Raw genomic sequence first — 14,054 nt, forward strand, 5'->3', positions numbered from 1 at the left:
ACTGTTCAAAAATATTCAGCACTGAGGAGATTTTAGAATAATTTACATACTATTGCATTATTTTAAGCAGATTTCTCTCTTTGCTAGAGGAAATAACTTGCTTTGGTGTAATTGGTCAGCTAAGTCTATGACATATGTTTCTTGTCCCCAGCTGGATGACCATGTTTCCCCTATGAACATAAATGTTCATGTGTGGAAATCCTGACCTATGCAAGGTTGGAATTTGTACAGACTGCTTGTTTGTGATAAATAAACTTAACTATGTGAATGCTCACAGAAAGCTGAAATGAGTGGAATATTAGTACAGCTGGAGCAAATTCATGTACAGATTTTAATGAATGCTCATGGAGTAATGTTTGCAGAACCAGTTTGATCTGAAGGTGTCTGGTGAGATGCTTCTGCGCTCAATCAGTGCTTGACACATCCATCAACAGGACCTCTGTAAAACTGCCTTGCACACTAATTATGATTTTGTTATCAGGCATCGGATAAATGCCGTTACACAGACACATTAGGTTCCTTGCTTCTCTGTGAAGAAAAATACTAATTCAAGCATTGCCCGTGGTTATGACAGGCAGGTAGATTTCACATGAGGTTATGGATTCTGCTTTGCTACTACATCCTCTAGAAGGAAGCTCTCAAGAAACAATAGTCTGTGTTAGAGGTAGTATTTGAGGTGTAGCATTATTTTTTTTTTAATCGGAGCCTTTTACTGTACACTATAAAAAACCCCTATTAGCATTTTCTTTTCAGATGCTTTTCTGCACCACAGCTGCTATGACTCTGCAGTCAGGAAAGCAGAACTGGTGTGACTGCAATTCAGGAAAGAAGTTGAAAAGAGAGAAGAAAAAAAAAAATAAGGCTTTCTAAGACAGCTAGAAGAAAGCATGCCAATTAAATTTTTAAAGAGAGACAGAGGGTGGGAAGAAAAAAAGAGCTAAAAAGCTGGAGGAACCTGGGGAAATTCGGGGAGGGGAGAGGGGAAGGAGCACAAGAGAACCATAGAAATGAGAAATGGGATGAAGGACAAAGTGGTGAAAGTTAAGGCACTATACTGCAGCAGCACAGATATTGAACTGAGGGAGAAGGAAAGGAGGACCAGAAGAAGACATCTGATGAAACAAGGGAAGAAAAGTCCATGCAAGGAAGGAAGGGCATCCACACAGAAAACAAGAAAGCAAGCAAAGAGCAGTGCTGTCTTACCAAGCAGGGAGGCAGGGAACAAGTGAGAACCAATACACAATTTGTGTTAATAATGCAGTGGGTTCCCTGCATGTGCTCAGCCTATATACTTCATTGCAAATTTAAGTGATCAGGAGTCATTTCAGATGCATTTCTTGGATTTGGTAGCATGCTTCTGAAAAGGCAATCTAATATTAACAGCATTTTACCAAAATGAACACAAGAAGACTCATCATTCATCATAATCATCTTAGAGTGGATACTATGGCATATGCCAAGAATACACAAATGTTACTATTACTTTAGAAAATCCTAAATAATTTGCCACAACTTATTAAGCCAGTACAATGAAGAAACATAGCTCCTTTTCTCCTTAGGACAAGCCTCATGTATCATTCAACAGTTAGTTGCTTAACTTTACTCACAAATAATTTAATTCCCATAAGGCTAAGAACATACAGAAAGCTTTGCCAAGTCAGAACTTAGACTCCCTGCCACCAAATCAGCCACTTTCCATTAAAACCTTCTGAACTGCATATTAACTCCCAGGCATTAAGTGATGGATCACATACAGTTACTCATTTTCCTAACTACATGCTATTACTTCTGTAAGAAAGTCTCGGAAGTCAGGGCTGATAAAAAGTAAGACTGGAAGCGTATGATGTTGGCAAGCTTCACAGTTGTGCTCAAAGCTAGAGAAGGATGGAGCTTCACTTCATCTTCTTGTGATTAAGAAGCAATATCAGAAGCAAGAGAATAAATATATCCCAGGAACCGTTCCCTACAGACACACACATTTCCAACAACTACTGAATTAGAATACAAAATCCAATTTTCAAAATTCTTTAATCTACTAAAGATTTTGAATTCTAATAAAAATCAAAGAGATTTGGGCCCATTCCCCCACTTACTTTCTTTTCAGGAATATAATTGACACCTAGAAATTCCGTTCTCCATGTATACCATATATTTTAGTCAATCATTACCCTTGCATTGCAAAGGAACTCGATACTAAGCTTTTGGCTGTGATCGTTCAAGCTAAATTTTTCAGGTGTGTAGGTGCTTAGAAACAAAGATGAACATTAGTAGGATCTAGAAAACCCTGTCAAGGAGAGACCATCAAAAATATATGCCTTCCCCTCAAAAAAACCCCAAACCAAATGCGTGAAGAAGTGTGTGCAGATGGACTTGTGCACGCAGCCAAATACATCGTTTGTTTGTGACGGAAGAACTTTGACTGCTCTTCCTATCCTGGCAACCCTAACTTCAGATTTCCCATGAGAGGTGACCCATAGTCCCACATGTAGTGTATACAATCTGAGAATTTTCCCTCTTTGAGGAAAACTTTGAAATACTTCATACAGTTTCTTGTGCTTTCTGAGGATTTCACAGTAGCTCAAGTATACCCTTTACTGGACAACAAAACAGTAAAAGAAAATCAACCATCATCTGATTATAGTGTCACATATTTTGAGGACAGATGTGAACACCAGTCCATCTAAGCCGGCCCTATCACAAGTCTCAAAATTTCATCCATTCCTTAACCCTGACTTGACAGAGAAGAATGAAGTTTGGTCACAGCACCAGTACCTTTGAACACAACCCCCCAAAACCACATGTGAGTCTCCAAGAACCCACAAGTTTTTATAAGCAGCACCTTGTTTTGATCTAGCACTTCTCATCCAGAACTCTCAACTTCTACCAGTAAGGTCAGTGCCTTCTCCAGTGCACGGACAGGAAAGCAGAGGGATAGGAAGGTGTACAGCCCGATTAGCCCAAGAACGATTCTGAGCTCCTGTCCTCCTCTTTCTGTAATCTTCCTGTGCTCTGATATCTATATGGAGTATAGATACATGGTCCATTTCGCTTTGGTGGCACCAGAAAATCTGAAAGATTTCTTTTTTACCCGTCTCCTACGTTCACTGTCCCTTTTCTACCTCTCTTCATTCTCCTCTGACTTTATATATTTTTACCATTGTAATACAAGTTAAGATTGCGTTAAAAGACCTGTACCGCATAAGCAGCCCTGTGACTGCAGATGTCAGCTAGACCTGTACATGTTGTAAATTAGTATGTATCTGCTAACGATTAGGACAGTTTAAACAATCTGAAGATCCTGTTGACTTACCACCAAGTTCCTCTGCAGTAGGAGGATAATAATTATTGAGCATAATATGTGGTATGCATGAAGCACAGAATTTCCAGGCATTAATGTTTCTTGGAGGTTGCTGAAGCACTCAAATGAAAATGAGTCATTACCTTACAACAGTATTAGGCAAAGAGCTACTTCTGTTGGTTTGAGGTTTGTTAAACTAAAGCACATGTTGAATGGAAGCACTAGCTCTGAAGGGAACGTCTCAAACATAGCTGGAATCACAGCATAGTCATGTAAATGGTTTGCACACTGCTACCAAGAATAAATATTTATTAAGCCTTCCTTAAAAAATGTAACAATTGTTTTGCTTATCACTATTGTAGATTGCAGGATGTCGTGTATAAACATTTACATTCTCTCATTGTTCCCACCAGCAAGCATTTGAATTTCACTGTAAACAATTGCTTTGCAGTTGGTGGGGAACGTCAAGTTTCACATCCCACCGGTGGTGGCGGTGGTGGTGGTAGGCACAGCCGTTCACATCGCAGACGCGGGTGCAGGGAGCCTGCCTGCTGGCGACCTCATGGCTCAGGTGAGGAACCTGTCCAAGGAAAGCTGTCTCCAGGTGGGACGGGGGTCAGCCTGCAAGACTTTGCTCATTGCACATTCTTTGCAATGCTCTTTGTGACGCTGCGCGTAGCACGGCGATGTGACACCGTACAGCCCCTCACAGAGTAACTCCTGGCAGAGCAGCTGTGCTGTAACGCCATTCAAAGCAGCCATTGGGAAACGACAGGATTCAAGTTGTACCGCCTACAAATGAGATTGCTGGGGCTTCCTCAGATTTCCCACCCAGCCCAGTTTAACCGCATCCTGGGATGGCAAGAAGGGAAAGGGAGGGAGCTTCTGCGCTCCCCGTGCCTGTCTCAGAGAACCTCTGAGCTACAGCTGCTCTGGAGACCTCTCCTTTGGCCAGAGAAAAAAATCTTAGGAACAGACTGTTGAAGGTATGTGGGCACCTAAAGGCGTAGCCAAACACCCACAGGATTTTTCAAGAACACCTCAGCTGCCTCGGCACTTTCAGAAAACTCTCCTAGTGCCTATCTGCATCTTTAGGTGCCTACATGCCTTTGAAAAGTTGGCCTTTAGCCCCTTATCCTTATAAAAGTATTTCCCCATGAATAAATGGCTGGCAATTAGTTTAAGAACGAGGCGCTCCCTTTTAAATCCACTACAAACAGCTAGAGTAGATAAATCACTACAAGACCAGTGACTCCAGATAGACATTTTGCCAAAGTAACTCATAAGAATACAATTTTTAAGCTGCCTGACTATGTTAATGTACGGATAAAGTGTTTAAATCCTGTTACAGAAAGATTTTAAATATAGTTCTCACTTAGCAACTGTTTTCCAAAATTAAGGTACTAATGTCAGAATTAAGGAGTGTTAAAAAGACGTTTCCTGAAAACTGATTTCCACAATGGCTTACTTGAGTCACAGGAGTGAATGAACAATTAGATGTTTAAAATAACAAAACTCTGATAATATAGAAAAAAACGGACATGAGATCCATTAACTAACTGGGGCAAGGAAGGAACTTCCTTCACAAGCACAGTGGTGCAATGTTCTCCATTATAATGTATGTTACCAACTCCTTTCAAAGATATCAAACTAGACAGATACTTGATCAGATACGATGTGATAATCCCCACAGAAATTATTTTCACAGGTACTTGAGTAGTATCTGTGAGTTCTCTTTGCACACTGAGCTGCTGTAATTCTCCAAAGTGATTAGGTTTTGAAGTTCTGAGACCTTTCTACATGCTGCAGGTTTCCTGCAGCTGAATGAACAGCCTAGAGTTTGCACTGGACTTCTAATCCCTTTTGGTATCATGAGAAGAACAGCAAAGTCCATAAACCAGGCAGAGAAAAGGTAAATGCATCTTCACTAAGAGACCATCATTACAACCACATCAGAATATAGTAATTATTTTGTGCCAGAAATACGCAAAGGAATGGAAAATCACTTCTCAAAAATTGTCATGTTTTTGAAGTTGTAACAAACACACAAAGAGAAAGCAAATATAGTGTACCCTTTCTACGTCAGCTCCATATCCAGGGCAGCATATGCTCCTTTTTTATATCAGGACATTGATGCTTTTCCTGCTCATCTGGGAGGAAAGAGAAAGGATATCATTCTTGCCTTTCCCCAACATTTAATAAGAAGCTGTAGTAGAGCAAATGAACACAGAATGGGCAAGGTGGCACCTGGACCTCCTAAGCGTGATCAACTCATTTTGAAGATGAATGTCTAAGGCACGAACACACTTCTCAGTATGTGGTTAGTCTAGGCCACGCGCTTCTCTTTCTCAATAGCTCAAGTTAGGTGATGAGCTGGAGAACTTTGCAAACAAGCAGGACAGCCTAATGCGAAGAATTCACCATGGCGGTGCCCATACTTCCCAAAGTACACCTCACATCACGGATCATGTGCTGGGTTTGACTACTACAGGCACATTGATATCCTATGGATTCTTAAAAGATGCTCTAATGGAGGCACAAGCGAGTTCATCTGCAAAACAAACAAAACAGAGAACAAGCGGAGTCCAATATGGCTTTGTGACTGCTTGTGACAAGATCTCCAAAACAGAAGAAAACCAGTAGCAGAGAAGAAGTAAATCAACTAAGGATGGCTAATTTGAACACCAGTTCCCTGGACATGATAGCAATGGTATCCATTAAGACAAAGATTGTCCCTCCTTTGATTAGAAAGTCATTGTTTTACTTAACCAATCCCATTTTCTATAATTTTCAGCCAACACACCGTTTCTGAGCACCTTCATTCACGTAGTCAACGATCATATTTTTATGGAGTGGCTACCACTGGCCATCTGTAGCATTTTGGATTCCTTCCATGCTGCAACTAGATAACTGGGAATATAAATGGCAAAATTCATTGCAAAGTCCTTTGAATTAGCAAACGTTTCCCCAGCCAGAATCATAGTTATTTTCAAAAAGGTATTTCTGAATCATTTGGTGTCACACCAGTTCTGGCTCACAGGTATGTAAAGGGAAAAAAGACACATATATGTCAACAAGTTAATTCTGACAAAGCAGGGGGGGGAATAAAGAAGGTATTGAAACACACTCAGTATACTATACTATATCGATACTTTTGTGACCTATCATAACCCCCCACCCAAACACTCATTCCTCTTGTGCATTCAGTGCACCTTTTCTTAAAGTTTGTAAGATCTGTGAAGCAGTACCTACCGGCTGCGTGGAGTGGAGCCTGATCCGGGTGAGCTCCCTTCGCACTGCTGCAGTACAAATATTACTAATAATAATAGCAATAAAAATACCAAAGTTTACATTCATCTCTGTTATTGCTCGTTGTCAAAGATTCCCAACGACCACCAGTTACAGAAAAAAACCTTCCAGCTAATTCAGGCAGTCACAGATGACTAACTGCTAGGGAGGAATGAAATACATTAACAAATGAGGACAGGGAGGAGGAAAGTTATTGCTGAGTTAAAATGAGCAACAATGAACTCCTTCTCAAAATGTATCATCAGCTCCAGAAGACAGACAATAAGCCGGAGTTCTCTGTAAAGGAATGAATATCCTGTGAGTATAAACTGTTGGTAAATGGCAGGAAAGAGAACTCCTGGCACTTGTGAACATGTATAAAACATCTGGTGCTGGCGATAGGCGTGCCAAACCCCAGATGACATACAGCACATAGTGACACCATGGATTTTAGATGGTTAAGTAGTCTGATGAAATTACAAAATCAGTGGATCAGAGGGTGTGGGAGATATATTTGGATTTTAGTCCATCATGTGTCTGTCTAGTGAAATAAAAAAAAATCAAAAGTTCTTCAAGTTTGCTGGAAATTGAATGGTCTTCCCTAGACACAAAACCTGCTGAAATCCACTGAGATTATATTTACCTTGCTATAATTTTAAACCTTTTGGCTTCAAAAACCTGATGCTGATTTACATCTTCTGAGGCACCAGCCCCATTTCTAGAAAGTGTTAAAAAAAATTAAAAAATAAATGCTGAGCATGGGAGAAGTCTAATGGTTTGATTTAGGTTTGGTTGCACTTCAAGGGTGCCCAAAGGGGGAGAGGAGAAAAAAAAAAAGCTATAGTATGAGTTGTGAGTCTCTCCGCATTAGAAGAAGAAAGGATGAATAATTGAGGAGAGAGGGTAATAGTCAAAAGAGACAGTGCCATTAAAAACAGAGATAGAAAATAAAATAACTTTGTTTGGAAACACATTTTCTTTAATTAAGAACTTTCCATGTTTTATTTTGACTGATTACATTACTGGGGAAAATAGTTTGGGGTACTTAGAAGAGAAGAGATGATGAGAAACCAACATGAAGAAAAAGACCTTGGGAGAACAAAAGAGACACAAGAACAAGAGATGTTGTGGACAAGGGTTGTGACAGTAAACTTCTCTTTACTGAACCATAACCGTAATGAGGTCCAATGGCTGGAACAGGAAGCAAGGCCAGCTTAACAAATAAGACATAACATCAAGGCTAATAAAGGCAACCACTTAGCAAGGGAACTTCTAAAGACTCCAACTTCGTAAGTATTTAAGTCAAGAATGTTCTTCTAAGAGCTTTGCTTTCAGTTGTCTGAGGTGTGTGGACTTCTGCAGAACAGAAGCAAGCTCTAAAGCCTGCACCATCCAGATGATCACAATGGTCTTTTCTGGCCTTATGCCATGACCACAAGACTTTTAGCCCTGTTGCTGGGAACGGCACCCTCAGGTGGATCCCTCACAGTGGTCAGTCACACCTCCCAGACCCATTTACTGGCTGCTGAAATCTCTTTTGAGTTAACTGAAAGCCAGGAGGTCTCCCAGAGGAAGCTTTATCTGAGAAGAATACTTACACCAAAAGCTTCGTGGAGGGTGCAGAGTACACAGAGGCAAGGGCTGGAAGACCCCCTGATGAATTCACAGCTCCTTGGCTGCTGGCACAGCTCCCAGATCCCGGCAGCGGCACCAAGACTCAACCTATTGAAATAACTGCGATTTGAGCAACGATGACTGTCTTTCCAGAAAGTGATAAGGGTCCTCAGAAGAACACTCCTCTCCATTTCTCAAGCTGTGGACAAGACTTTCCTCCTATTACTAGGGCTATTCAGCACAGCTCCTTAGAAACACATGGAGCAACACCAGTGTAAAGCATGTGCAAGTAAGAGAGAAACCAGGCCTCTTACACTCAGTCTTCTCCACTCAGAAAACAGGACAGCGGCAGAAGCTCAGCATAAAGATGTGGTGTGTGCAGTGGTGGCCTCAAGCCACAGACGCTGGTTATAGACGCATACTTCAATGTAGAACAAACCACGGTTGAAGAATTTTTATGCTGGAAATGTGCTTCAACCTTATACCAAGACAATAACCTTCTGTGGAACCTAGATATAGATTTGAATTTACTGTTCCTCCAAACTATGGGTATGTTCAGTGAGCTCTGTATTTTGTTTTGGTATCATTTTCTAGTTACCTAGCACTGAAAAGGAGTGTATGTTTATGTAAATGCCTTGGCTACTTTTCTGATCCTACGTCAGGAAGAGTTTTCGGTTTTGGGGGTTTTGGGGGTTTTTTTTGTATGAGAAGGTATCTCCCCAGGCATACTCATATTCTTTAGGCACACTAGTTCTGTCCTTCTTCATCTGCCAGCAAGCAAATTTGGCTCCCACATTAGCAGCTGCAGCATTTGTTCTTACCTTGTGATAGCTTTTTTACCAATTTAGCCCAAAGCATGACATTCCCTTTGCATTTGTACCATGCTTCTGGTCACTTGAACACCGTGGCCACCAGCAGAGCTACGATCCAGAGCTCTGGAGATCCTCATCAGTCAGGCTAGGCAATAACGAGGGAAGGGCTTGCATCTGCGTACACTTCTCACCCAGAACAGTGCCGTGTAACAGACTTTCAGACCAGGTTTCGTTATGATCATCTAAGATTGCAGAATCCAGGCAATAATGTCGGTATTAAGGCCCGAGCTTCTGGTTGAGTTAGATCAAATCATTTACAGTTATCCAGGGAGGCAATGAAGACCCCCTCAGCACTGCCCTGAGAAGCTGCGCCAACGGTTCATGCCCCTCCTTGTTAAAAACGTGCAGCTGATTTCAGACATGAGCTATCCGGGGAGCTTTACGACAACTGGATTTTGTTATGCTTTTGTCTACGTAATTAAATGGTCCTCTCCAGCCGCAATTATCCCCCCCTCATGGAGGTGCTTTCAACCGTAATCAGATCGCCATTTCACCTGCAGCAGGCGGCTGGTGGGTTTCTCCACCCCAGATCACAGGCTGGCACCAGCACCTGCGACTGGAAGTGTCGCACCCGAAGATTCTTCTTCCTAAGCTTTTCCCTGCCCGCCAAACCTCCAGCTCTCCGGCAGCAGCAGTAGACTGAACAGTGCCACGCTCCAGCCACCGCCGTGGCTTAACGGGGAAAAAAGCGCATGTGTGTGTGTGTGTGTGTGTGTGTCCATGGGATCTGCTGGTTAAATGTTTTCCTTTCCCAGGGGATATATTTGACATCAAGATAAAGGGGCAGTGTGGAAAACAAACTTACTTTCCCCCCCCCCCCCCCTCCTTGGAGTTTGGTATTGTAAAACAAGCCGCGCTAGCTGAGATTCTTTTTGAAAGCTCCTGGTTATCTTAGCAGCTGTAATATAAACCACAATCTCCTTGAAGTATCCCCCTGCCACAGCTCCCTTCCTAGTGGGGGGTGGAAGGGCAACACATACCATAGTATTCATGGGAAATAACATATTTTTTTGTATGTTCAGGCATTTTTTTAAGCTGGCTAATGCAATACTGTATGTTTTCTTTCAGAGCTCTGCTAAACCCGCTAGTTACATATGTGCAAAATGTGATAGCGTCCATCTCTCTGCACCTCATTAACAGTATCTCCCTTGCCTTTTGTTTCGGTCATGACGAACTACAGTGGGAAGTAAAAGGGGTGATGGTTATGAAGTGTGTGGGTGAAGGGCATAATCAGAGTGGTTCTGCATGAGTGTTGCTTGTTTTGATGTTAAGGCTGTTTGAGGTGCCTCCTGCTGAACCATGTCCCACGCAAGCCAGCTCACGTCTGTGTGCTGCGGAGGAAACATGCCTGTAATTTTGACACCCTCCAAGGATGACGCCCGTAGTACAAGCACCTGTGTGTTAGGAAGTCACAAGACTTTCAGCTGGTACCTTTTGTGGTTGCCCAGGGAAGCCTTCCTCCTCTTGCAACCTCTGGCCTTTGAAGGCAAGGGACCTGGCCCCATGGGGAGGCTCCGAGAGGTGGTCGCGCTGTCTGGCAGGCAGTGATCTCCACACCCGTGTTCCTTAACCCACTCCAGTTTTTCTCCTCCTTCTCGGTTTCCTCCTCCGTGGGTGTGAAAACGACTGGGGAAGAAAGGGAAGTGGAGGTGCGTGCCAGGCTGGAGAAGACATTGGCTCCCCCTTCTGCAGCTGATTTGCCACTACAAGCAGTAGCCAAAACCTTCCCCCTCCTTCGAGAGCCCCGGGCCCCCGGCCAGGCTGGGTACGATGTCCCCAGCCATGCAGCGGTGGAAGCCCCGCTCTGGGTCAAGCCGAAGGCACGGCAATAAAGGAGCAGGTCATGGAAACCTGTTTCCATTATGGTGCTTGTAAATAGCCTTCCAGATTATCTTCTTGATTATCGTACCCTACCCGTGCTGTTTCCATCTCTGAAGAGCTGAGCGCTTTTAAACCTTGCAGCTGCATTGCCGTGGCAGAAAGTACCTGCGAGGGCAGAGGGCCAGCGGGAACCTGGCACAAGGGTTTCGGGGTCTGTGGCAGAGGGTTTCTCCCCCCTCCCAGGCAAGTTCATCCTTGACTTCCTAAGAGCGCTAGATGAAGGAGGGGTGGCAGGTCTGGAGACCACCCCTCGATCAAGTGCATCATTAGTTACCCTCCTAAAAGCTACCTCTGCCTTATCCCATCTTACTCTATAAGCTGTACTTTAAGCTGTGTGCTACAACTGAAAGTCTTTTTCTCTGGAAAACAGATTTGTCACTCTTTCTTTCAACTCCTTCAAAGAAGGAAATAAGTGAGTAATGCTTTCAAAGCTACCCAAGTAACTCAGGAGCTTGTATCCCATTGTTTCTCATGCTAAGCAATTCTGATTTCTTTTTTTTTTTTTTTTTAAACTTGGCCCAAAATCTTATTTCCCAAAATAATTAAGGTGGTTTGGAGCCACAAAGTCTAACTGTAAATGGAATTTGGTCTCATAAGTCACTTCTTTAGAAAAGCTAACCTTGATGTGGCAGACACAGTGTAACCGGCAGCACTCGTTACAGGTTGTTGCTTTTTTTACCTAGTTCAATGACGGGACTAGAGGGCTCAAACAACACCAGATTAAAGCACCTCAGCTGAGCCAAGGTAGGTGGGTATGTGCATATGCTCTTCCTCCCTGGGCAGCGTGAGCTGAAAAGTGCTTAACTTGTGCCACTTTCTTCTGAGGTTTAACATAACCTGGTTTAGCTCACGTTTGCCACAGGCTAAGAGCGTGCACGCCGCGGCCAGCGTGCAGATGACAACCATTAAATCATTAAGCAGCAGTAACTGCCATGCGCCTTCCAGTCTGGTCCTCAGGCTGGGTCACTCTAGCCCTGCGGGGGACACCCCCGGTGTTCTGCTGGGACCTCTCTTTCCAGGCTCAGCCAATACAACACACATTGGCATGGATGCATTTCAGTAATGAAAAATAAAAATACTTTTGTCGGTGCCTCAAATCAGGGTGAGTTTTTCCTTTATTATATGTGGCGATGGCTTACCTTTTTTCCATTTCTTCAAGCGCCCCGAGGCACTGTGATAAATGGAGCTGCACTGCATCGGTGACACTGCAGACGCCAGGAAAGGGGCAGCTCCTGCTGCAAAGAGTGGCCAGCCAGCACGGATGGGAGAGGTGAGGGTGGGGGAGATGGCAGAGCCAAGAAAACAAAGAGGTGGCAGCAAAAAGGCAAAAAGCTGTCTAGCTTCTTCTTGGTGTTCATATTCATCTTTCTTCAGTGCCACTAAGGAGATGGGAAGTCAAAGGAAAAGAGAGGGCAGCAAGGGCTGAAAAAGAGCATAGCGGGGAAAACTTCAAGAAGAGCACAGGGGATATCACCAGCTTCTCTCCATCTCTGCCTCAGCTGCTTTCTCTAAGTGTTGAGCTGGTGACAGCGTCTGGCCAGCTCCTGGCTGCCTCCTCCCAGAGGTCGGAGTGAGGGACGACACCGCAGGGTTCCTTCCTTTCTGCCCCCTCTTCCAATGATGGTTCATAAACCACAAGTAATCACAGCTGAGGCAATCGTTTTGTCAAAGTCAGGGAAAAGGGCATCATGAAAAAGACAAAAACGTGAAAACGGCAGAAATGCACATTGTCTGATAGCACTAAATAGTGAGTAAGCGTAACAGGGGGAAAAGAAAGAGACATGCTGTAGGGTAAACATCAAGGTGCCATCACTGGTCTTTAATATGGTGTAAGCCAGCAGAAACCTCTGCAAAATCAATGGAGATATACTGGGACACCGTATCCATAAACCAAAACTGAGCCCACAAAGTCTGTGCTGTCGATTCCCAGATCTTATTTTATTTATTTTTTTTTTTAATTTGAGTGAGAACAAAAGAGCTTTCATGCCTCTAGGAAAAACCTTAAGCTTTTATTTTTGCTACTTGCAGGAACAGGGAAGATGAGTTGTATTTCTGAATTTCTGTATTAGTGTATTTCTGAAATTCCTCTAGTCTCGCTCGCTCCATGTGGTTTGCATGAAAAGGTGCTTCACAGAAGTGCTCTAACATGCCACATCTGCACAACCCCATGAATAACAATGAAATGTGAAAAGCCATGGATAACTGCAGAGAGAAAAATTCACAAAGTAAAGAGCTTCTCAGCTGCTAAAACAAAACTGTTGCCTTGAGGTTAGTCCATTGTGCAGCACATCAGAACAAGATGTAGCTGATGCTGACTTGTGTTCGTGCCTCTGGCATTGATGTCTCTGCAACTCGAGACAACTTTTTAAAATTCTCTCTTCCTCAGTTAATGTTTTGGAATAAAGAGTGTGAAAAATGATAGTACTATTAAGGACTTTAAAAAAAAAATCATAATTGCCAATACCCCCAAACCAAAAGTTTTTATGGAAATGCCAAATTTTTGACAAAACCTTGGGAATGGTTAATGGTTTCTAGGGTCCCGGATAGAGCCCGTTACAGCAAGACAGACCCAAGGACAATGGAGGGTAGAGCGCTTGTGCCGTCCCCCTCCCCTCCCAGCGAGCCATAAAATTCCACCTTTCCCTGGCAAAGCTTCTCCTCCTGAGCCACCCACTTCCTTCTCAACTTCAGCACCTCCGCAGGTATTTACAGGCTGAGGAAGCCAGGTCACCTCTTGACAAATGGTGACTTTAAATTCCTTCCATCACTCCCAGCCGAGGCAAGGAGCGGGACTGATTTTAGTTCAGGCAATGATTCGGTAGTTGCTTTTTTTCCACTCCAAAACAAACCACTTCAGCTTGCATTGAATAAAGCACGCTAGACTTGAAACAGGATGTTCTCACTTTCCAGTTAAAAAAAAAAAAAAACAAGAAAAATAGATAAATTGAACAGTGAAAAACATTGACCAGGGAAAGAAAGCAGTTGTGTCCCCCATTTTCCAGTACTAAGTGGTGGAGCTGCTCAGACAAGGTTTAGACCCCTCCTTTTGCCTTAAGACACCAACATCTCAGGGCAGCACCTTCACCGCCTCGGTGCTTTCA

The 14,054-nt window shown here is 43.2% G+C and overlaps 1 protein-coding gene across 1 annotated transcript in view; it reads left to right on the forward strand.

Annotated features, from left to right (window-relative positions):
- The window catches only part of AKAP3 (A-kinase anchoring protein 3), an 87,902-nt gene extending 76,998 nt beyond the window's left edge, over window positions 1–10,904 (forward strand). The window contains 2 exon segments of the mRNA XM_049822280.1: window positions 3,750–3,869; window positions 10,653–10,904. Coding sequence (XP_049678237.1) covers window positions 3,750–3,869; window positions 10,653–10,904 — 372 coding nt within the window.
- The last annotated feature ends 3,150 nt before the right edge of the window (window positions 10,905–14,054 follow it).

This window comes from Accipiter gentilis, chromosome 18, assembly GCF_929443795.1.
Source record: "Accipiter gentilis chromosome 18, bAccGen1.1, whole genome shotgun sequence".
In the NCBI taxonomy this organism is placed as follows: Eukaryota; Metazoa; Chordata; class Aves; order Accipitriformes; family Accipitridae; genus Astur; species Astur gentilis.